The sequence below is a fragment of the Leuciscus leuciscus genome (genome assembly GCF_965113295.1).
Source record: "Leuciscus leuciscus genome assembly, chromosome: 2".
Taxonomy (NCBI): Eukaryota; Metazoa; Chordata; class Actinopteri; order Cypriniformes; family Leuciscidae; genus Leuciscus; species Leuciscus leuciscus.
The window spans coordinates 2,657,916-2,683,341 of NC_138726.1; the positions used below are offsets into that span (position 1 = coordinate 2,657,916).

The 25,426-nt window shown below is 38.6% G+C and overlaps 1 protein-coding gene across 1 annotated transcript in view; it reads right to left on the reverse strand.

Annotated features, from left to right (window-relative positions):
• Positions 1 to 25,426, reverse strand: part of piezo1 (piezo type mechanosensitive ion channel component 1 (Er blood group)) — a 139,274-nt gene that overhangs the window by 16,190 nt on the left and 97,658 nt on the right. The window contains exons 21-39 of the mRNA XM_082160880.1: positions 24,532 to 24,732; positions 23,549 to 23,753; positions 19,454 to 19,558; positions 18,378 to 18,534; positions 17,914 to 18,157; positions 15,367 to 15,463; positions 14,992 to 15,157; positions 14,606 to 14,695; positions 13,673 to 13,749; positions 13,427 to 13,504; positions 13,237 to 13,337; positions 13,011 to 13,122; positions 12,167 to 12,250; positions 9,878 to 10,062; positions 8,187 to 8,302; positions 7,438 to 7,593; positions 5,593 to 5,851; positions 3,404 to 3,592; positions 1,833 to 2,145 (exon numbers count right to left, since the gene is read on the reverse strand). Of these exons, the coding sequence (XP_082017006.1) occupies positions 1,833 to 2,145; positions 3,404 to 3,592; positions 5,593 to 5,851; positions 7,438 to 7,593; positions 8,187 to 8,302; positions 9,878 to 10,062; positions 12,167 to 12,250; positions 13,011 to 13,122; positions 13,237 to 13,337; positions 13,427 to 13,504; positions 13,673 to 13,749; positions 14,606 to 14,695; positions 14,992 to 15,157; positions 15,367 to 15,463; positions 17,914 to 18,157; positions 18,378 to 18,534; positions 19,454 to 19,558; positions 23,549 to 23,753; positions 24,532 to 24,732 (2,935 nt within the window). The remainder of the gene's footprint in view (positions 1 to 1,832; positions 2,146 to 3,403; positions 3,593 to 5,592; positions 5,852 to 7,437; positions 7,594 to 8,186; positions 8,303 to 9,877; positions 10,063 to 12,166; positions 12,251 to 13,010; positions 13,123 to 13,236; positions 13,338 to 13,426; positions 13,505 to 13,672; positions 13,750 to 14,605; positions 14,696 to 14,991; positions 15,158 to 15,366; positions 15,464 to 17,913; positions 18,158 to 18,377; positions 18,535 to 19,453; positions 19,559 to 23,548; positions 23,754 to 24,531; positions 24,733 to 25,426) is intronic.

Sequence of the window (25,426 nt, forward strand, 5' to 3'; positions counted from 1 at the left end):
GTCCTACATTTAGAGAGGTGGGCAAATGCATTTTTGTCTCAGTGCATGCATTGTTTTAGTTTGACAGGGTCGGCGCTAGCTTAGCTTAGCTTAATGAATGGAATCCTTTGTTGCCATCTAGCATGTCCTGAGTAAAAGTGATCCAAAAAAAACCCCCCACCTAATTACTTCTTGTGGCCTGCGTATTCACAACGAGTACAAATAGCGATGCAGATTAACACTAGGCGATTTCCTAGGCAGATATTGACTCTTTAGGGGAATATTAGGGGTGAAGCACTGCTATTTGGGCGCAGAGATATCACGCAACACATGAAATCCTCAGGCTGTTGAGCGATCGCAACCTCCTCCTCCTGTCGTTCTATTTCCAAAGCACGCCTCTCATCTTCTGAAAACTCTGGTTCATAGAGGTATGGTTCTGGATCTTGACTGTCTGAGAAGTCACCCTCTTCGTCTCTCACAAAATCAGCCATGTTCATCGCCATTCACTGTCTACTGTAGGAAAAATAGCCAGCTACTATTCACGGCGGTGTGTTGACGGAAGTCGTGGGATTTCATGTGTTGCGTGATATCTCTGCGCCTAAGTAGCAGTGCTTCGCCTGTGCTTCCCCCTAATATAGTCCCAAGTCAATATCTGCCTAGGAAGTCACCAAGTGTTAATCTGCATCGCTATTTGTACTCGTTGTGAATACGCAGGCCACAGGAAGTAATTAGGTGGGTTTTTTAAACTTTTTTTTATCACTTTTACTCAGGACATGCTAGCTGGCAACAAAGGATTCCATTCATTAAGCTAAGCTAAGCTAGCGCCGACCCTGTCAAACTAAAACAATGCATGCACTGAGACAAAAATGCATTTGCCCACCTATCTAAATGTAGGACAGAAGGTGAATAAGCCCTATTTCAAAAAACGGTGGAGTGTTCCTTTAAGCTAGTTTTTGAGCAGGCTTTAGCTACTTTTACAATAGTTGGCAACACTGTTTAAGACAAGTAAACAGTCAGTAATAAAATAAGAACAAATAAACAAATTAGCAATTGCACATAAAAACAACTAAAGAAAGTTTAGGTGCCGAAATTGAAATCGGCTGTAAAATAACACTACACAGTATTCTTTTTATAAATAAAACAGATTTTGTAAAAAAATAAAGTTACTAAAGTTATTCAGTGAAGAGCAGTGAGTGATTTTCTCTTTCTCTTTTGAGGTTTGATCAACATTAACGACACAGACGGCAGCAGGGTTATTAGGCTGCTGTCACTTTAAGACTGAATGCACGGATCTAATATACTGATACACATCTGAGTTGTTTCCCAACTTTTTATGTTCACTTGCGAGGATATTTTGACAATTTTGAGTGTATTTGTTCGTTCAAGCGCAAAAGAGAACTCAATTCAGTATTCACACACTATATGAGAAAAAAATGTGATTGAATTGCTTAGAATAAAATATTATTGAATTCCGCCACAGAATAAAAAATAAAAAAGGTAATTGCGACTTTTTATTTCACAATTTTGACTTTTTCTCTTACGACTGCGAGTTTACATCTCGCAATTTTAACTTTTTATCTCAGAATTGCGATATAAAGTCGCAATTGCGAGATATAAAGTCAAAATTGTGAGATATTAACTTGCAATTCTGAGAAAAAAAGTCAGAATTGTGAGTTTATATCTCACAATTCTGACTTTATATCTCGTAATTCTGAGATTGTGAGATAAAAAAGTCGCAATTATCTTTTAAAATGTTTTATTCTGTGCCGGAAACAAGCTTCCGTATCCGATTCCAGAGTAAAGCATCGATTTTCGATTCCCAACACCATATATAAACCAGTTTTTCAACACACCTATTTCGGAGGATTTTTTCTTGCGGAAGCGAAGGAAGCGACTCTTCTTCTTTCCCTCCTCCTTCGCGGTCTCGAGTGTTTCAGTGTGTGTGTCGGGGTCCGGGTCGAGTGTTTCTGTGGTGTGTGTGTGTGTGTCGGGGTCCGGGGCGGTGTGTATCTCAGCATCGGTCGGTGATTCTGCGGACGGTGTCGTTGACATAACCTCCGTGTCGGGCTCCTCTTCATCCGAGAGTTGAAAGACTTTCTCATCTTGTTCATTCTTGCTCTTGCTCTTCTCTTCCAGAGGGCCCTCTTGGTCCCAGAGACCATAACGCTGAGAGACGCAAAGACAAAAATGGGAAACTTTACAATAAGGTTCATTAACTACCTAAAGCCCCGTTCACACCGCCAGCGACACGCAGCGACCATAGACAGTAAAAGAAATGGACACAGCGGAGAAAAGTGAAGTCAATTAGAAGCACTCTTCCTGATGGTTGAGCGTACTGCGCAGACTCAAACTGAGCTTGACGACGTAGATGTGACGTGAGCAACCTGTCTGTCTTCTAGTAGCTGTGCCACGAGATGTGCCCCCCGATTGCCCGTGAGCTTCTCCTCCTGTCCAGACGATAATTTCTCGACAGAGAGTCGTGTGGTTATGACGCAATCGTTAGCCTGTTTTTACAAAAACTGCTTCTACGGGGCCATAACGTAAGATACAAGGTAATGGAGCCTTTTATACATTTTCGTGTTTCTTTAGAAATAAATAATGGACAAATGGAGTCTTTAAACGCCTCAGATGTAAAGTTATTCGCTGTCAAAGTGACGCCAAAATGAATGGGAGTCAATGGAATGCTAACAGCAGGTGATGGTCCGCTAATCAATGGCGGCGCCCGGGGAAGCTTCAGTTTCCGGCTGATGGATTACCCCCTTGGCAGCGACACGATCCCATTAATTTCACTGGAGCGCTGGCGACTTCCGGCGACACGAGCGACGGTGACCGTTGGCGACAGAATGTGGGCGTGTCAAGCGATGCAAGACACGCGACAAAAGTTCAGAAATTTAAACTTTATGCAAATGAGAAGTGATTTTCGCGAGCGACAACCAATAGGAAAGAAGACTTTCAGTGGAGCTCACGTCACCGTCACCGAGTGCAGGCAAGAAGAGTTCGAGGGCGATTTCACTGTTTTATATGATTTGACTGTAAACACACACATATAATAAAATGATGCATGGAAAAGAAACTGTCGATAGTCTCAGTGAGTTTAATTCACACATTTATAGTTCGAGTGTTGTATGATGTGAGTTTAGCACTGCTGCAGTTCATTTTACAGTTTCCCCTGCATTGTTGCATAAAATGTATTATTTGTCAAATTCGAATGACGTTTTAGTAATTTATGCCAGTATGAGTGAGTTTAATTTGTTGATTGAAACTTGCCGGCCCAGAAAGTTAGTAAAGACATCGTTAAATAGCCCAAGTGACTACAGTGGCTCAACCTTAAGTTCATCAAGCGACGAGAATACTTTTTGCGCAAAAAAACCCCCCCTGACTTTATTCAACGTAGCTAAACGCCGTGAGCGTTTCGTCTGAATACCTGGAGAAGTGAGCGGTGAAAGAAGAGCGCCAGAAGCTGAAGAAGATCATAACGGATGTAGTTGTCGGTTTTCTCCAGGCCGAGGATCCGTGGAGGGAAGAAGGGCTTGTCCTCGTTCAGCTTCAGCTCATAATCACTATTCCACGGGAAGAAGCCGAACTGAAACAGGTATTTGACCACCACCATGACCTGTGGGAAACACATCAGGCCACACACACACACTTCAGTTATTAGGGCTGCACAACATATCGACATTATCGAAATATCGCAAATGTATATATCGTGATATGCGTATCGCAACGGCTTGCAATAACTGGAGTCATGAACAAAAGACGAAGAGAAAATCACTCACTCTCAGCTGAATAACTTTTGTAGCTTTAATAAGAATCAGGATATATTTAATTCATACAGTGAAAACTAAGCAGTGTTTTATTATTACATTTGATTATTCAGTTTGTGTTGTTAAATAACCCTAATGTAGGATAACCTGAACCCCTGAACCCCGAGGTTTACACTGATGTTAAAGTAACACTTCTTACGCTACAGTAAAACACTGATGTTCACTGGCAGAAGCTGGAGGGAGGTTTTCTCATCACTAAAAGAATGTGAAACACGCATGTAGGTTATATCATTTTAAATGTATTTTAAAGATAGTTTAAGTTTATTTTACACACTTTAAGCATTATCATATCGCATATCGCATTATTTAATGAGTTATCGCATATTTTCTTCAATATCGTCCAAATGCAATCGTTTAATATGCAAAGTTTCAAAGCTTTCATAAAAGTAGCCGTTTTAGGACGACATGTTGACTCTATAAAGCCGGCTGTATCATATTTAATGAGAACACTTCTAATGCCTCTACATGATAAACATGATCAAAACTATCTCACACTTTATGCCTTCTGTCGTATGATTGATAGTTTAGACATTTTTAGCCAGTAAAAGTCTTCTAGTATACAGTGATTGTACAAACGTCCTCCTTCAGCTCGCGCTTCACGTGTCTTTCAGCTTTGAAATCTTTAGCTTTTAAATTGTTAGTAATATTTCAAGATCAAGCATCAACTCAGGTTTACTTGATTATCTATATATTATTTTCATTGAGTCTCAAATATGATCATCAGGTTTTTGAGGAAGGTTTATTTATCTCTCAATCATTGAGAAATGGATTGCATTGCATTTTATGTTTTGATCATAAAACTAAGCATTTAAATATTATCGTACTAAGACATATGCATCCAATATGTCTGACAATATGACAGTCAACAAAAAACATGTATGCAAACTTTTTTTTTGAAATAAAATAAAATGTAAAAAAAAAAAAAGCAGTAAGTATTAGGGGTGTAATAATATATCGTGTCGCAATACAAAAATACAACAATATGTATCGTGGATAGTTCACACAAAATAAAAATTACTGTGTGAGAAAAAATTCAAGTTTTCAGAGTTTTAGTGTCAGAACTGCATTAAACTACTATATATAATGTTGAATATAATGTATAATAATGCAATGGGGAATATTTGTGGGTCCTGATAATGGCAAAGTTCTTACCAGTATAAAGTGGCCGACATTATTTTAAATATATCTAGTCAGTGAAAGAGTGCAAACATATTCATCTAAAATAATCCTGTATTTTCATCTTCAGAATCATGAATATTGTTATTCTGGTGTCTCTATTGTCCTGTGCTTTGGGTTTCCAGCACAAGTCCAAGACTATTCATTTACACACCAATGTAATACTAAATTTAGCATTTTAATCAACAGTAAATTTTTTGTTAACCTTTTACTATTATGTCTTAGAGTATCGCAATAATAAAATGGGAAAAAAGTTTATTTTTTTATCATCTGAAGCATTAAATCACCAAGCCAGTTTTAGAAATGCTGTGCGATAAATTAATGCTGTATAAGTATTGTTCATTCTTAGTTCATGTTAACTAAGGTAGTTACCTAATGAACCTTTTTATGAGGTGTTACCAAAACATTTAATTAAAACAAAAATAATCTAAAAATGTAAAAATAAAAATGAAATCAAAATAAAAAGGGGAAAAGGTTTTTTCTTTTTCTTTTCTTTTTTTTTCTTTTCTATCTGAGTAAAAAAAGTATTTTTTTTATATAAGTATACTACTTATACTGGCTTGGCATTAAATCACCAAGCCAGTTTTAGAAATGTCGTGCGTGTTCTCCCCACCTCAGTGTAGACGATGGCCGTCATCCAGAACCTCTTGGAAGGTCGTGGCACCGACAGCATGGCCCACAGAAACACCAGAACCGGCAGAACCAGCGACACGACCGAGGCCGTCACCAGGTTATTGAGCACGATAATGAAATAACACACCAGCTCGGAGTGAGCCGCCAGAACATTATAGAGCGCGAACACCAGCTTTAGCAGTCGGTTCTGAGTCGAGTAAAACTCACGAGACTGTATCAACTCCTCAACACTGAAGGGCCTGAACCAGAGAATACAGAGACAAGACATTAGTCATTTTACATGAAGAAAATTCAGCCTATTTAGTACCTTTTAAAGGTGCACTGTGTAATTTTTAGCGACATCTAGTGGTGAGGTTGTGAATTGCACCCAACAGAAGTTACGGTGGCCGACAGGAAGTGATGTCGTCGTCTGAGAGAGCAGAGAGTAGCCAGTCAAACAATGAGGTTTCTTTACAAAGATAAATTAAGAAATGTTTACTTTATTATTCAGTAAAATTATGTTATTGTGAATATTATTGTTACTTGTTCATCATTGTGTCAGTGTTTTATTCGCTGGCTTTAGCTCTTTTCTTATCATGAAGAACAACATAGTGACGAAACGCGTTTGTCCGCTCAGGGCCACCGTAGACACATGTGGATGTAAGCGGACCCTCGGTGTGTGTAGAGAGAAATGCTCATTCTAAGCTAATAAATCATAACGGTTCATTATGTAAGCTCTTTATACACCACTGAAAACATAGTTATGTGTATGATACTGCACTTCTGTCAACAGATCCTCCTAAATATTACACAAAGCACCTTTAACACCATTAATACACATTTTCTCCCAAATTCTCATTTATGTAATATGACAAAATTATTTAATTATGTATGCATCACGTTTGCTCTGCTAATGCTGAATTTATACATTTATTTAAGCAATTCAAAGACAGAGTATACCAAACTGGGTTCACGTGGTCCACTTTGGATATTTTACTAACTACAAGTAACTTTGCAACTACATGTCAACTTACTCTCATTAGAGTATTAGTAGACTGTCAGGTTAGGGTTCAGGTTAGTAGAAAAAGTGTAGTTGCAGTTACTTGTAGTTAGTAGAATGTCTAAAGTGGATTGTCAAAATAGTGTAAGATATTAAGTAGACAGTCTACTAATACTATAATGACTGCTAGTTGACATGTAGTTGCAAAGTTACTTGTAGTTAGTAGGATGTCTAAAGTGGATCATCAAAATATAGTGTTAGCAGATATTAAGTAGACAGTCTACTAATACTATAATGACTGCTAGTTGACATGTAGTTGCAAAGTTACTTGTAGTTAGTAGGATGTCTAAAGTGGATCATCAAAATATAGTGTTAGCAGATATTAAGTAGACAGTCTACTAATACTATAATGACTGCTAGTTGACATGTAGTTGCAAAGTTACTTGTAGTTAGTAGGATGTCTAAAGTGGATCATCAAAATAAAGTGTTAGCAGATATTAAGCACAGTTTACTAATACTATAATGACTGTTAGTTGACATGTAGTTGCAAAGTTATTTGTGGTAGTAGGATGTCTAAAGTGGATCATCAGACAGTCTACTAATACTATAATGACTGCTAGTTGACATGTAGTTGTAAAGTTACTTGTAGTTAGTAGGATGTCTAAAGTGGATCATCAAAATAAAGTGTAAGCTCAAACTGCTATACAATGAAAAGAAGCTAATTAAGAAGACATAGTCATAAAACAGACTTTCTTCAAAATATAATTTCTAACTGATCCAAACATGTTTTCATGAGATTGATCCTTTAATAAGCGCAGAGGATCATACAGTAATGTCATATATCACCTGTCAGAAAGCAGTTCGCTGGCGGTTCTGGAGCGTCGAGGGTGTTGGCTGAAAAACGGTTCTGTATCGAGATCAAGTGTGAGTTCAGAAGACAGAGTCGTGCTGCTAAAGTCACGGGCCTTCGCAAAACCACCCAGTGTCTCCAACTCAACCACGCTGCAAAGACATGGGACATTTGGTCATAAATGACAGAAAAATATAGGCATTTTGTTGGACTCCTGGTATCTATCCCGCTGGATAATAACCCACACTGAAATATCATTGGTCCAAAATACCTCCTTCAATACACTGCAAAAAAAACTTCTTACTTAGTATTTTTGTCTTGTTTCCAGTCCAAAAATGAAAAAATTCTTAAATCAAGAATCATTTACTAGATAAGTAAAATGCCATTAGATATTATGTCTTGTTTTGTGGGGAAAAAAATCTAAATGAAGTGAGTTTTTGCATAAAACAAGCAAAATTATCTGTCAATGGGGTAAGAAAAAAATCTCGTTTCCGTTTGAATTAAGATTATTTTTCTTACTCAATTGGCAGATAATTTAGCTTTTTTTAAGCAACAACTCCCTAAATATTGATTTATTTCCCCAGAGAACAAGACTTAATATCTAATGGCCTTTTACTACTTAAATGCATCTTGATTTAAGAATTTTTTGATATTTGGACTGGAAACAAGACAAAAATACTAAGTAAGAAAAGCATTTTCTGCAGTGTACGAACCCTGTATAAAAGCAGGAACCGGTCAGACTCACTTGGCGTTGCTGCTGAAGCGAGCGTTGTCTGTGTCGGTCTCATCGAGACAGGTCTCGACAGTGAGATTCTCACTGTCCTGGGAGAGCTGGTCCTCCGTGGGCTCTCGGGAGAGTGTCTGTGGACGACAAACTTCATGAGAACAATGACAACGACAGGTCAGGTGTGTTTGGGTGAGTGAACACTGCTGTCGTGCAAATGAACGGCCAGAACACATTAAAAGTTTTCTGTTTGTTTTCAGTTAAAACGGTGTCGTGTATGAGACCCTAATTGAATATCTACCCAGCAAGCAATAGAATTAAAATGAACACCCGCCAAATGCGGGTATAAATCAACTGTGGCGAGCAACGCTGTCAAATCACGAGCAAATTTGGCGTTACTTATTATGTTTACTCACTTTACTGGGGAAGACAATTCTGTTCAGATTTAGCTCAAATACTCGTGAGTCATCATGATATATTAAATACAGCGTATTGCGCAGAATCTGCTCAGATCTGGCGTACTTGAACACACTCGTCACTACGCAACAAATAACGGCGCTTGTTCATTTGCATTTACGCAATAATTTGTTACATTTATATAGCGCTTTTTCTGAGACCTCAAAGCGCTTTACATAGAAGTGGGGAATCTCCTCAACCACCACCAATGTGCAGCATCCACTTGGATGATGCGACGGCAGCCATATTGCGCCAGAACGCCCACCACACACCAGCTTACTGGTGGAGAGGAGACAGTGATGAAGCCAATCAGTATATGAGGATGATTAGGAGGCCATGATGGACAGAGGCCAAGGGGCAAATTTGGCCAGGATGCTGGGGTTACACCCCTACTCTTTCGAAAGACATCCTGGGATTTTTAATGACCACATAGAGTCAGGACCTCGGTTTTACGTCTCATCCGAAGGACGGATATAGCAATAGCGAAGATTAAACAGCATTTGGTGAACAGAAAAGACAGTTATTTTCCAACATCCCACATTGTTTTGATGTTCTCTGTACTGTATTGATCTGTCCTCCTAAAACATGTTTTTGGTGAAAAGGACGAGGATGAAAGAGGAATGGAGGAGTTGCTGGATGACGGGATTTGTTTGAAAAAGAAATGAATGTATGAAATCCAAATTTTATAATACATACAGCTGTGACGTAGTTAATCTTGGTTATTTATTTATTTTTGGCTAGTAGAAGTTCTGAATGGCCGGTAACTTAAAAATTTAGTAGCCAAATTGGCCGGTGAGTGAAAAAGTTAATTTCAAACCCTGCTAACTATAGACCCGATATAGTCCGGCTATGAGTAACACACTTCTAGCCAAAATAACCTTGAATTTGGTTACATGTTGTTTTTGCCAAAATAATGATATTCCATCATGTAAGCAAAGTCAACAGTGATTACAAGCTGTTTGGTTTCATTTCTTCACTCATTTCTTTATCTAATTGTAGTCTATTCTTGGGCGATGGTTTAGACGTCTATTAAATTTCCAATTTTGCCTTGTTTTAGCCTAGACGTCTGGGCTGTGTTTGGACGCCTATTAGATGTCTTTTAAACACAAAATTGCTTGCTGGGTAATGATCTTTACAACAGAAGTGAAACTAACATTAGCTGGACAATGACTTTATTCTAGAGCTGTTGTAAAGCCAAAACAATCTCTGTTACTTTCATTTCCTATTATCACTGTAAAGCTGCTTTGATGCCCCACCTGGCGGATGTTGTGGATGAAGAGGTAGCGCTCCTCACAGAGGACCATCGAAGTGTCTACATACTGTTTGGTGAGCATGTTGAGCCACATGGTGAATCCGTCCACCATTGCTAGGAAAAGCACCCAAAGGAACTTCAGTATGTCCAGAATCCTCTGCACTACATCACTTCCAGTGCCTTGAGATACTGTAAAATCAGAAAGATGCACGAGGATGTCATGTGAAATTCAGCTTGTTTTCAGTTGCTTATGGTTAGGCGGTGATAAATCTCCATTTTAAAGGGAGGATTAAAGGATTAGTTCACTTCTGTATTAAAATTTCCTGATAATTTACTAATGTCATCCAAGATGTTCATGTCTTTCTCTCTTCAGTTGCAAAGAAATGAAGGTTTTTGAGGAAAACATTCCAGGATTCTTCTCCATATAGTGTCTTCAATGGGGTCCAACGTGTTGAAGGTCCTAATGTGAGTTTCAGTGCAGCTTCAAAGTCTCGACACGATCCAGCCGAGGAATAAGAGTCTTATCTAGACAAACCAGCGGACATTTTATTTTTTTTAAATAAACATTTATATACTTTTTAACCACTTTTTTAATCACCATTTTTAATTTCTTTTCGACTGAAGAAAGAAAGACATAAACATCTTGGAAGACGTGGGTGTGAGTAAATCATCAGGAAATTTAAATTCAGAAGTGAACTACTGCTTTAAACTCAAATGTTTGTGTCATTAAACCGGATGTGTTATTTAGGTCCAGTATATGGACAAAAGTATTGGGACACCTGAGCATTACATAATTAATAAATGCATTAAATGGAGTTGGTCTCCCTTTGCAGCTACAGCAGCTTCCACTCCTCTGGGAAGGCTTTCCATGAGTGTTTCTGTGGAAATTTTTGCCCATTAATCCAGGAGAGGGTTTGTGTGGTCAGGCACTGGTGCTGGACGACAATACCTGGTTCGCAATCTTCGTTCCAGTTCATCTCAAAGGTGTTGAGATTAGGGCCAGTCTGGTTCTTCCACACCAAACTCATCCAGCCGTGTCTTTATAGACCTTTCTTTGTGCACTGGGACACAGGCATGCTGGGATAGAAAAGGGTCTTCACCAAAATTGTTCCCACAAATTTGGTAGCAGAGCATTGTCTTGGTGTGCTGAAGCATTAAGATTCCCCTTCACTGGAAGTAAAGGGTCCAACCCCTGAAATACAACCCCACACCATCATCCCTCCTCCACCAAACTCTACAGTCGGGCAGGAAACGTTCTCCTGGCATCCGCCAAACCCACAGAGCATCCGAAACTGCATAGTGTCAGAGTAGGAACTACATCTGAATTTGAAGTCGCGTTGCTTCACTGCCACTCATAAAGCCTCTCCCGATGCCTCATGGGATAGTAAAGAGTCCATTGGATGCGCACTTCAGAATCTCACTGGAAATATCAGGTCATCCGGGTACTTTTCGGCTACTGTTTTTCAAATACTACACTGCAAAAAATGCTTTTCTTACTTAGTTTTTTTGTCTTGTTTCCAGTCCAAATATCTAAAAAATGATGAGTAAAATGACATAAGATATTATGTCCTGTTTTTCGGGGGAATTAATCAAAATTAAGTGAGTTGATGCTTAAAAAAAGCAAAATTATCTTCCAATGCGGTAAGAAAAATAATCTTAGTTCAAGCAGAAACAAGATTTTTATTTTTCTGACCCCATTGGCAGATAATTTTGCTTGTTTTAAACAAAAACTTACTTCATTTTTATTTATTTCCCCAGAAAACAAGACTAAATATCTAATGTCATTATTACTACTATAGTAAATGGATCTTGATTTAAGAAATGTTTGATATTTGGACTGGAAACAAGACAAAAAATACAAAGTAAGAAAAGCATTTTTTGCAGTATATGTATTGGGATATATTAATCTATCGGCGTATTTTGCATTCTATAAAGTAGGGAAGTATTCGATTTCGGACGCAGTGCATCAGACTGCCAGACGGAGAAGCGTGATTGGTCAGAACAGAACAGGTTTCCACTGCTCTAGAGTCCGGTGGCGCTTGGCACTGTACTTGTTGATGTGAGGAAACCCACTCCACGAAGCTCCCGCCGCGCAGTTTCTGTGCTGATATTAATGCCAGTGGAAGTTTGGAACGCTTTAGCATTGGAATCAGCAGAGCGTTGGCGACTTCTATGCGCATCAGCACTTCATTATTCCAGTTATTCCACTTCATGGCTGTTGTTCATAAATGCTTCCACTTTCCAATAATAGCTGAGCGTGGAATATCTAGCAGGGATAAAATTGCTTACTTACCCACATCTTCTCCTTCCTCTTGCATTTCTTCCACTTCCTGGGAATTCCCAACATCAAAAACCGCTCCATCCTCCTCAGCATCACCTGATACCCATTGAGAGAAACAAACATCTCAATATACCACTGTAATAAGATCAAATGTGGAACTGGTTGATTTGTCTACTTGTAAACCCAGAAAGCAACAAAGTGTCGCCCAGATCCGGCCCACATCTGGGCCGTGTGGAATGCGTGTGTACCGGACATAGACTGTAAAAAAAGATGGACGACACACATTCACTCTCTTCCATTGGTGAAAAGTGACATCTTTGGAAACACTGTAAACATCTTTGGAAAAACTGTATTTGCAGTGTAATTTGATTGTTTAGTTTCCCTCGCGTCCCATTAGACTACATGGGGAGGTGGGGTTTATGAGCTATACTGGGACCAGCCACCGGGGGGCGATCAAGACTCTGGGTTTATGAGCTATACTGGGACCAGCCACCGGGAGGCGATCGAGACTCTGGGTTTATGAGCTATACTGGGACCAGCCACCGGGGGGCGACTAGACTCTGGGTTTATGAGCTATACTGGGACCAGCCACCGGGGGGCGATCGAGACTCTGGGTTTATGAGCTATACTGGGACCAGTCACTTCCAGGGGGGCGATCAAGACTCTGGGTTTATGAGCTATACTGGGAACAGCCACCGGGGGGCGATCAAGACTCTGGGACTCTTGGCTTCACTTTTCAGGACTCGTGCGGCACGTTTGGTACGGGATGTGGGCCGGATCTGGGCCGGATCTGGGCCGACACTATGTTGTTGTCTGGGAAATATATCGCTGTATGTTTCATATGTCTGCGTTTAACCTGAAGCCTGAGAGGTTTGCTGTTTCTTTGCTTCGGCTCTCTGCTCTTTCTGCCTCTGCTGGCGCTCTTTCAGCGCTTCTTTTGCACTGGTGACCCAAGCATTGTACGCCAGCTGTGGGAAACATTTAACACACACACACACACACACACTTTACACACGTATCCCTGCAACAACCGCCTTACCAAACATACAACAGAGAGCAAACTTAATACAAGCGCGTTTCACCTGAAAGGCCGTTTGTTTGCGAGGTTTCTGTTCCTCCTGAAAGGATTCATCTTCCTCTCCGCTGTCAGACTCAAACATGTAATATTCCCCAGAATGCAACACTAAAGCAAAGACAATCAACAATATTTAAACTCCTGCAGCATTTTTGCTTCCCTGATAATATGTTCATTTTATTAAACTTGACATATACCAGTCGCATGATCCATCCAAGGATACTGCCATCGTTTGGACTTTGACAACTGTCTCTCTTTCTTCTTTCCCTTGGCGTCTATGAGGTGAAACACACACACACACACATATATTAGGGATGTATGGCTGATGCAGTGGCATTCTCATTTCCTGGCTACAGATTTCATGCATCACATCACTTATTCATTCTTATTTTAAACCACAGCTGATCAATGTTATATTAGTTTAAATGTTAATGCATCTGTACCTGCGGGCTGCTCCTCTACATCAGAAGTTTTGCGTCCTTCCTTGTACTTCTGCTGTTTTTCACGTATGCGATTCATCCTGAGGAAACATGAAGATTGAATATATAGAGTGACTAGAGCTCGATAAGTTATGGAAGCTTGTGTCCAACATGGAATAAAAAAAATTGCAACTTTCAATTTGGACTTTATTTCTCACAAATTTGTGCTTATGCAATTTGTGTTTATGCAAATTATGAACTCAGAATTGCGAGAAATAAAATCAGAATTGTGAGTTTATATCTCGTAATTGTGACTTTTTTTTCTCAGAATTGCGAGTTTAATCTCATAATTGTAACTTTTTTCCTCAGAATTTCAAGTTTATATCTTATAATTTAATTTTTTTCCTCAGAATTGTGAGTTTATATCTCGTTATTGTGACTTTTTCCTCAGAATTGTGAGTTTATATCTCGTTATTGTGACTTTTCCTCAGAAATGTAAGTTTATATCTCGTTATTGTGACTTTTTCATCAGAATTGTGAGTTTATATCTCGTTATTGTGACTTTTCCTCAGAATTGCGAGTTTATATCTCATAATTGTGACTTTTTTTCCTCAGAATTCAAAGTTTATATCTCGTATTGTGACTTTCCCCCCAGATTTTCGAGTTTGTATCTCATAATTGTGGCTTTTTTCCTCAGAAGTGCGAGTTTATATCTCATAATTGTGACTTTTTTCTCAGAATTGCGAGTTTATATCTTGTTATTGCGACTTTTTCTCAGAATTGCGAAGTTTGTATCTCGCAATTGCGAATTCTGAGGGAAAAAAGTCAGAAAAGTTGCAATAATCTTTCTCTGTTTTTTACTCTGTAGCAAAAATAAGCTTTCATATGTAGGAAATTATTTTTTATTCATTCATTTATTTTTATTATGGCAAATAAAAGGGCAAAGTGTTCACTCACGATTCCTTCAGCTGTTGAATTGACTTCTTCTCTGCCTGCTGATGGAAATGCATGTTCTTTATAATGCTGGCGCGGAAAAGCTCGAAACCCCTTAATGCACAGACACAGAAAATAAACTTTATGTTATACACATCCCAACTTATTACCTGAATCACTTATTCACTCTTTTCGTTGCATTCCATTCAACTTGGAAAGACAAAATTCTAAACTTCATACTTTAAAAAATATGCATAAAAAAAAAAAAATCTATTTTGGTTCTTTATACATCATCAACTTTTAAGAATCAGACTCAGGGTCATAAGTCAGATATATCCAGCAGGAATGTTTCACATCTAACTCCGAATGGGTTGCATCATTGCATGAAATAACTGTCCTTTCTTTCTTACCGAGAGGCCTGTCGCGCCGAAGCTTGAAGATCTGAAGTTACATGCAAAAAATAAAAGCTGAGGAAGACTCTCCTCTGAAGCAGGAGGAAGAAGAAACAGATACTGTCCCAGATAATGCCGGCCTCTTCCACAGGCAGAGAGCAATCCTTATCACACACTGATTTAGCTGAGGAAGAAACACACACACACACACAGAACCATTACATTTGACTGTGCCGTGGGTCTGAGATTTAAAATATGTGGTGCACAAACCCTAGGGAAATGTAGAAAATAAAATATATTTTACCAATATTACAAGCATTGGCTGATAGTAACTGAAAGTAACGTATCTGTGATGGAAACGCGGCTGCAGACAAGAAGGGAAAAGTGACTTACGATCATAGTAGCCTTTGACGGTGCACACCAGACTGAAGAGCTGAATGACCCAGCAGAAGTTCTTCTGCATCTCCAGCACAAACACACAGGCCAGGATCTGACACAACACACACAACTCTTAGTAGTTGTTAATATACTCTAAACAATGCTGGGTTGTTTAAACCCAACTTTGGGTCAAATATGGACAAACCCAGCCATTGGGTTACATTTTTAACCCAACGTTTGGGTTTGTCCATATTTGACCCAAAGTTGGGTTTAAACAACCCAGCATTTTTCAGTGACGCACCGATTCCACATTTTCCAGAACGAGTGCGATACCGATACTTTCATTTATGGTACTCGCCGATACTTAGTACTGATACATGTATTTTTCACTACATTTGTAATTTTTAAATGTATTGGGATGAAAAACCAAAAGAATATGAATCATATTAGTTGGCTTAATTTGTTCATCAAATATATATTTTCTTGCATTGTAAATGCATTGTATGAATCCTCGTTTTACCACAGATATATATGCGTTCCTATATGTGACCCTGGACCACAAAACCAGTCACATGGGTCAATGTTTTGAAATTGAGATGTATACATCATCTGAAAGCTGAATAAACAAGATTTCCATTGATGTGTGGTTTGTTAGGATATGACAATATTTGGCCGAGATATGACTATTTGAAAATCTGGAATCTGAGGGTGCAAAAATATCGAAACATTGAGAAAATCTCCTTTAAAGTTGTTCATTTATGTTGGCGATTGTGCAGCATTCACTCACAGAAATAAAAAATGTATATATTTACTGTAGGAAATTTACAAAATATCTTCATGGAACATGATCTTTACTTAATATCCCAATGATTTTTGGAAATATGCGCTAATTTGCATATAATTTAAAAAACTAAATCTGAGTATTGGATAAAGCCAGGTTAAAAATTATTTTTTCATTGTGTTCACATATTAGATGGGAAAAAAATTACAGAGGGATTTATGGATATCTACTTTTGTTATCCTGTAAATCAGAATATACTGACAATAGCCTTAAAATTTTAATTTTCGCCATGTTTTTTGGAATAAAATGTTATATAAATCAGGCTAGGTATAATATATTTATAAATCTCTCTGTAAATGTCTTCACAATATAACTAGGTACAAGACTGGAGAGTTTGGTGTATAGAGGTGCTACTGAAGTAGCCTGGGAAAACCCAGACAACTTCCGGCAAATTTAGATTTGCTCTGCAAGTAGTCTGGCAAAGAGCTCATTCAAGCCCATTTCCATGCCGTGGAAATCGCGGCACCAATCAGAAACGTTGAGGTGGGCTTTACACGATGACGATCGCTCTGATTGGTTTTAGGTCTAGTCTATCCAATTGTGCCCAGAGGCATTTGAGCGACGTCCACTCCGTTGGTGAAGCGCACTCAACTTTTAACTAAATGCATTATTATATTCAAATTGCAAACACATGAGGACAGTCTCCATGAAAGACCCACTGGCAGATGAACGTGCTACTACATTTCTCTCCGAAACGGTAGGAAATTAAATTAGATTTAATAGAGGATTTTAACTGTGACGAGATGATTGACAGGACAGTTTACGTGACAGGACGCACGCGACAGATCCGTCCTATAAAGATGATGAAGTAGTATGTCCTAAAGCTTGCCTACTTTTTTGCTACACATTCAAAAGTAAATACATTTTCTTCACAAAAAGAGTACATACTTTTATGGCGTAGTGTAACATAGGCGAATTGGGACGCAGCATATGGCTTTACACATGACGATCGCTCTGATTGGTTTTTGGAGTTTTAGGTCTATCCAATTGCGCCGAGAGGCATTTGAGCGACGTCCGTTGGTGACGCCCCTTTGGAAATGATTTGTCTATGGAGCTTTGCCAGACCATAACTCAGTTACTACTGAGAATGGTCTGGTTTTAACCAGGCTAATACTGAAGTGGAGATTTTGAGAAAATGGGCTTTAAAGATTTATCATCAGCCAATGAGATTGCGCATTCAGCCCTTTTACTTTCACGATTGGTTGCTGATAAAAAGGAAATGACCATATTTGGATCCGACAGCATTGTACAGGAGAGAGAGAGCTTTCTAACGGTGTGTGTGATGACGGAGAAGACAGAGATCGCGGAGCAGCGGGAGGATTTACAACGCCAACTTTTGTTGAATTTATGAGAAATCTACAGACGCAAACAGACAAAGTGTAGTAAAATAAAGACCTAAATGTGTATTTCAGACTTTTTTTCACCACAAGTCTGAAATAAGACATGTTACTGAAGACAAATAGCCCAAAATCTCAAAATTGACCAGTGAAAAAAAAACAATGTTTTTGCCTGCCGTGTCTCGCCTTAAACACTTTTTTTAAAAGTCAGTTTAATGTCATTTAAGTTGAAATGACTTAAACATCAAAGTTGATTGTACTTAAAAAGTTAAAGCAGCAACTTTTTTTTTTTACAGTGTAATGAAGATTTTATCATGAGCCGATTCTGGTACCGATGCATCCCTAGTTGTTAGATCTATGCGTAGTTAAATGGTGTTCACTCACAGAAAGGATGTTTTTAGAGATGATCACGGCCACATTGTACATGATGAGACAGTCCCACATGACCAGACGTGTGCGTGACGGTTTGATCAGGAGCCGTGTGCCGTAGAGAAGGAAGAAGAAGCAGGCCGTGAGATAACCCAACCCGAACACGCTGATCCGGGTCGCTCCGGTCACGAACACCACCGTCAGCACGAACCAGAACATGTACCGGAACACCAGCACCTTCGCCATGTCCAGATACGACCTAGAGAGAGAGAACACCACTTCTAGAGTTTCTGGAAAATAGAGTTTCACAACTTGAAGAATGTTGACAAGATGTCAACAAGATCAATATTGACTTGGTGAAAAAAGAGACTGAGTGAAAAAACCCCCGTACTTAAAAAATACGCCGTGTTAAAGCTCCTTTTGCACCAGATCCCTGACTAGTAAAGCTGTTTATGGCTCATTCATTAGTAATAATGTACCTGCAGTTGATGAAGTTCGGGGCCGGGTTGAAGGGCATTTCCTCCATGGGATCCGGGTTGTCTTTGTTCTCTCCTCCCATGACCATCCACTCTTCCTTTCTCTCATTTTCGAACACCATCCACTGCTGGGACGCACACATCAGCAGAACGAAGTCCGCTGCAACACATCATTTGCAAACATTTTATGCATTTTGGAGGGGCGTCAGATTTCACTATATCCACCTTTTCTTTCAATGCAGAAGCAAATGATTTCTTGTGCATTTGTGAGATTCTCGTTCTGGTATATAACTAGAAGAATATAAGTGTAGCCACAAACTATAGTGAAATTATTTGCACTACAAACCAGTGAGTTTATAATTATGATAATAGGTATAACAAATACCAACATTGAACTACTGTTTTAGCTCAAATATTTGCAAGTAGCTGACACCAGAAGCTTTGCGTATTCAATGGCCTGCTGTTATTAAACATAAGGTGTATAGAGGCCCCGAAAAGTATTTTTACACTTAAGCCTCACTTAAAAATGAATTCAAGTCCCTGCATTAGATAACAAACTAGGTGTTGATGGTCTCTGGGTTTTATATGATAAAACAATAGATATTCTGTTCAAAATTAAGCCTAATAGTCCCAGACAGCAACACAGTGTCTGCCCAGATCCGGCTCACATCTGGTCCGTGTGGAGTCCATGTGGGCCGGCACAAATCCATAGTTAATGTTGCCCAGATCCGGCTCACATCTGGTCCATGTGGAGTCCATGTGGGCCGGATGTGGGCCGGCACAAATCCATAGTTAATGCAATGAATGTGGTGAGGAGAACTGACATCATAATGTACATGCACAAAAAAAAACGGCCTTGATATCAGTTGATTGAAAAGTCATTGTTCTCAGAAAAAGTCTAGAAATCATTTGTTTGCAGAAGCCACACATTATTTCAGAATCTAATGTAATGACAGTCGTTCATTTTAGATTCAAGTGGCTTTAGTGTCCGAATACTTTTTGGGGCCACTGTAGGTTGTATAACTGGTGAGTAATTATATTGTGGTTCTGTTGGGTGTTCAGTTGAAGGTGTCACTTACATATGAGGTTCCTGGAGTTGGGAATGGTGTAGAAGTCAGGTAAGTAGATCCATTTAACCAGAGCTGAGTGGATCGTCACTGAGGTTCTCCATCTCCACGGGTAATCTATAGCCGTGTGAGAAAGCTCAGGTTACCAGAGTCAAGTCACTTACCGAGAAAACTCAAGAGACGCAGGGTGTGTTCCTGTAATTACTCTGTGGTAACTGTTGGTCACTGTACACACACATCAGCATGGTGAGTCTGATGTAGGATTAGCTTAAACTAGCCTAAACTGGATTTTACCTGACAACTGAGATGATTTGCACTGGTTAAGCTGGTATTTTCGATGGTTTTAAAGGGGTGGTATAATGCCCTTTTCACAAGATGTAAAATAAGTCTCTGATGTCCCCAGAGTGTGTGTGTGAAGTTTTAGCTAAAATACCCCACAGATATTTTTATATAGCATGTTAAAGTTGTCACTTTTTGAGGGTGAGCAAAAACACACCGTTTTGTGTGTCCCTTTAAATGCAAATGAGCTGCTGCTCCCGGCACAGGGGGCGGAGCTTCAAGAGCTCCTGTCCTTATACCTCACACACACATGCACTGAAAATTTAAAAAAACTTTTCGCTTTTATGTTCAAACCGGAGTCGGACAATGATGGAGAGACTCAAGAAGAAGAGACAACATGTAGAACAGGACATTTCTGAATGCTTAGTTGAATTTATGTAGCTTATGTGTAGTTATCTTCTAGTCATTGATTAGCATATTCTGTCTTGATAATCTATAAATCGTGTTCAGGGGGCGGGGTTTATGTAAATTCTAGGGTTGGTGATGTCACTAACCCGGGAGGAATGTGGTGTAGTCTCTACCAGCCGTTTGTTGTAGTTCTTAAAAAGTGATTTCTGTAAAAGCAAATATCTCCCTTTGCTTTGAACTTTGAGCGTCGTAACTTTGCAGATGTTGTTTATGATCAAACAGCAACATTACACACTCACTAAAGTTAGAAAAGTCAAATCATAATCAACCACCCCTTTAAGTCAAGTCAAATTTATTTTGTATAGCACTCTTTAAAATACTACAGTAGTCACTCCCTAATCTCTGAGCCTGCAACAGAAGCTTAATCATTAAAAGATCACGATCTTGATTCAAACAGCCACGTGATCTTATTCCTAAATGACAGTGATTCAGCTCAGTCTATTAAACCTTTGACAAGTACGATCACAGGAAACATTCAGATCTGCGTTGGCGCTGGCGCTGACCCAAAGAGAGTATTTGTCATGTATAGATATCAGTGATGCGCGGGTCAATATATAAACAACCCGGACCCGACCGACGTTTTCAACTAACCCGCCCGCAACTCGGACCGCAAAAAAAAAGAAAGAAAATATTGTACCCGACCCGCTTCCTGACCCAGATTTTTTAAAAGTAGGCTAGTAAATGCATAGCAAGAAATACACATGAAAAAGCCAGCACTTTGGTCATTATCTTTCATTATTTCGGCAACTTTGCTCTTTCTGTTTGTGTATTTGCGGAGCTTCCACTCCCCAGTCTTCACCTTTTCTCTTGCCGCCTCCATCTCTACCTGCAGACTGAGCTCGTGCGTCATCTTCGCGCCAGTTATTCAGCCAATAAAGTGTAGGCCTATGTATTTCATAGAAAATTGCATGTGAGCGGAGTGGAGCGGGAGCAAGCGGGCGGATCTTGGACAGAACGCAGAGCGGCATTTTTAAAAGGATGGAGCGTCGCCCTATTTCCCGCTCCAATTTCGCTCCGCGCACACCAAGATTCTGAAGCATGCTCAGTCAAGCCTGACTCAGTCTATTGTTGATGACTGCAAGATGGATTCTATTTTCAGTCAAAACTCGGCTCAATAATGGAGTTCAAAAAGTAGGCTACTTCAAAAAGGAAAATAAGAAGTCATACACGTGTAAAACTAACTATTATGTGGTAGAAGAAAACGACATCGTTTCAGTCAGTAGGCCTAAAGATTAATTTTGGAATCTAAAAAGACACATCTCTCGAAAACATGCAGTGTGATATGTGAACACGCTGGGAAGAAAGCAAAAGGTTAGCAAATTGAATACGGTAACTTAAAGTGTAGCCTAAATTAAATACAGCGTAAAATGCAAACAATTGATACAAGCCCATTTAAATTTTAATCCTGCGCGCTGCGCACAAGTTCAGTTATAAGAATGTTGTCCTAATAGTTAATTTAGCCTAGGCCTACTTTTAAAACGTTTATGTATATTTATTTTATATTTTTGTTTATATAAATTTTATTTATATTATTAGGCCCATTTATTCGTTTTATTTTACAGCAGTTTGTGTGTACAATGGATATAAGCCCATTTAAATTTTAATCGTGCGCGTTGCACAAAAGTTAACTTATCAAAATTCTGGCCTAATAGTAAATTTTTTATGTAGGCTATATTTTTGTTTATATAATTGTTATTCATATTTATATTATTAGGCCCATTTATTCGTTTTATTTTACAGCAGTTTGTGTGTACAATGGATATAAGCCCATTTAAATTTTAATCGTGCGCGTTGCACAAAAGTTAACTTATCAAAATTCTGGCCTAATAGTAAAATTTTTATGTAGGCTATATTTTTGTTTATATAATTGTTATTCATATTATTAGGCCCATTTATTCGTTTAATTTTACAGGACTTTGTGTAGGCTATATTCCTTCTTACATAGGCCTAATTTGTCATTTGAAATAAAACATTTCTATTTGAAAAATGTTGTTGTTGCTCATTAGTTCTTTAGGAGGTAAGGCTGTGGTCTAAGCTACAGTGATATAGGCTACATGTAGATTTTTTTTCCCCTTTTTGGAGCGAGCGGGGGGCGATTTGAGTGGAGCGCGGATCAAACTGCGTTGAGCGCTGATCGAGCGATAATGAGCGGAGCGGCCTGATGAGCGGGGGAGCGGAGGGGTGGACAGTTCCGTGAGCGATGAGCGAAGATTCTCACCGCTCCACTCCGCTTATGCTCTCTATACTACTATATAAATTACAAAGGTTTAATTGGCATCTTTATTTCAAACGACCCGACCGACCGCGACCCGAATATCATTAAAAATATTTTTGGATGACTCGTAACCGCGGGTAACCGCGGGTGACCGCAGGCACCCGCTCATTTCGGATCAACCCGCGCATCACTGATAGATATGAAACAGCTTTACAATTAGTCTTTTCAACCACAGTTTAATTATTTATCACAGAAGTACTGGGATAAAAGAATATAATTCAGCTATAAACACTGATGTCTACAGTAGCGATCAAAATAGAGTAAATCACCTTTTGAAAGAAACTCGACAAATTACACCGTTACACCAGTAAGTGGCGACAAGTGACTGTTAAAATATGTATTTGTCATTTAATTATTCATTCAAGAGATTCTTTCAAAAACACAGACTCATCCAGTAATGAAACGAGTTATGTATTTATGAGCGAGTCTTTGAATCATTCACTCGACCTGAATAGAATAAAATTAAATAAAAGCATTCTAATTAATTAAATATTTTTAATATTAATATTTAATATTTTGTCAGAACCTCTAGTAAATTATATGTTATTTTGTTTAATTGTCTATCCAGAATCATGGGAGAATCATGATCCCAATCTTAAACAAAAAAAAATATACATTTTCAATTTATCCAGAATCGTGCAGCTCTAGTACAGTGTATCCGGGTAAGGTTGAATATGCTTTCAGTAGTTGTGTAATTTGTTATTTATTTGTTATTAGAGGGGTTTTAATCACTTTAAAACAGGTTGAGATTATTTATTTAACACACCATACTTCTTATTTATATTTCCTTGCATTTGTACATACCGTCTATTTTTGATGTTGTGTATTTGTAAATATTTTTGTACTGTATATTGTTATTTCCCATTTACTTATTCTTTTTTCATTCTTTTTATTATCTGTGTCTGTGACTCTAAAAACAGTTCATCTTTTAAACACACATCTCAAGATTTCTGTTCTGTTCCATTTCATCAATCTTTTTCTAAACCAATATAAAACAACCCGTATATTGCTTTTAAGTTAGAGAAAAAGGATAGCTGTCAAAAGTGATGTGGTGATATTGATATATTGATCCAGACAAGCCTCACCTATGCAGAGCGCAGGAGGGATGCCCACACACAGAACGTACTGGTATATCATGAAGACGACCAGGAACAGGCAGTACTTTGACCAGATCTTGGCGATGGCTGCTCTGCGCCGCCGCACCACGATGGCCACCAACCAGCAGCCGTGGATAATGACCAGGAAGTTCATTCGCTGGCCAATGACATTCACAGTCATGAGGAAGCAGATCTAGAGAAGCAGATTATCATCAGATTTAATTAATTGTGCATTGATAGCAACTGATATTGAGAAATGGTTTGAGAAAATCTATTCGGAAACATGCAAAGATCCTGCTAGATTCCCAACCAATTTGCCATTGCTGTGATGGAGTGTTTTGATTTTGTAATTATGCATAATTTATAGATATTACTACAGTAACTCCATGTAACATGTGTAACAAGGACACTATAAAATAAAACGTAACCCTTTATTTTAAGGTGTCCTTGTTACAGTGTAATTATACATTTGAATACTGATTGATATTAATTAACATACTATAAGGTTATGATTAGAGTTAGTTGCATGTAATTATGCATAATTTATAGTCATTACTACAGTAACTCCATGTAACGTGTAACAATGACACTGTAAAATAAAGTATAACCATATATTTTATCGTGTCCTTGTTGCAGTGTAATTATACATGTAAGTACTGATTGATATTAATTAACATATAATAAGGTTAGGATTAGAGTTAGTTGCATGTAATTATGCACAACTTATAGTTATTATTACAGTAACTCCATGTAACTTGTTACAAGGACACTAAAATAAAGTGTAACCCTTTATTTTAAGGTGTCCTTGTGGCAGTGTAATTATACATTTGAGTACTGAGTGATATTAATTAACATAATATAAGTTTAGGATTAGAGTTAGTTGCATGTAATTAAGCATGATGTATAGTTATTACTACAGTAACTCCACGTAACGTGTAACACAAGGCGTTTAGTCTAAGAGGAACTCGTACTTCAAGGCCAAACTTGTAGAAGCTGTAGTTGAGCAGGTATTTGATGCAGTGCAGGAGACTCTGGTCCAGCGTGTCACGGGTGGCCTGAGGAAAGATGACGGGGATTGTGGGAGGCGAGCGCTGCTGTCGTCTGTAGTGATGAATCTGGTGCCGGTACACAGTCGCCTCGAACACCAGCAGCATCAGGACCAGCAGATGATCCTAACCACACACAACACAGAGCTGGTGTGACCGTGTATGATGGAAAACTAATTATCAGGGATACACAATATATCGACAAAATATCGCAAATGTATATATCGTGATATGCGTATCCCAACGGCTTGCAATAACTGGAGTCATGAACAAAAGACGAAGAGAAAATCACTCACTCTCGGCTGAATCACTTTTGTAGTTTTAATAAGAATCAGGATATATTTAATTCATACAGTGAAAACTAAGCAGTGTTTTATTATTACATTTGATTATTATTCAGTTTGTGTTGTTAAATAACCCTAATGTAGGATAACCTGAACCCCTGAACCCCGAGGTTTACACTGATGTTAAAGTAACACTTCTTACGCTACAGTAAAACACTGATGTTCACTGGCAGAAGCTGGAGGGAGGTTTTCTCGTCACAGAAAGAATGTCAAACACACATGTAGGTTTAGGTTATATCATTTTAAATATATTTGAAAGATATATCAAATTTATCTTACATACTTTAAGCATTATCGTATTGCATATCGAATATCGTATTATTTAATGAGTTATCGCATTTTTCTTCAATATCGTGCAGCCCTAGCGGTAAGTGAGAATTGCAGAATAAAAAAATATTAAAACTGCACTGTATAACTCATTTTGCATGTTTGTGATACGCACAAGAATGATACTTCAAATAATATGGCTTGGATAG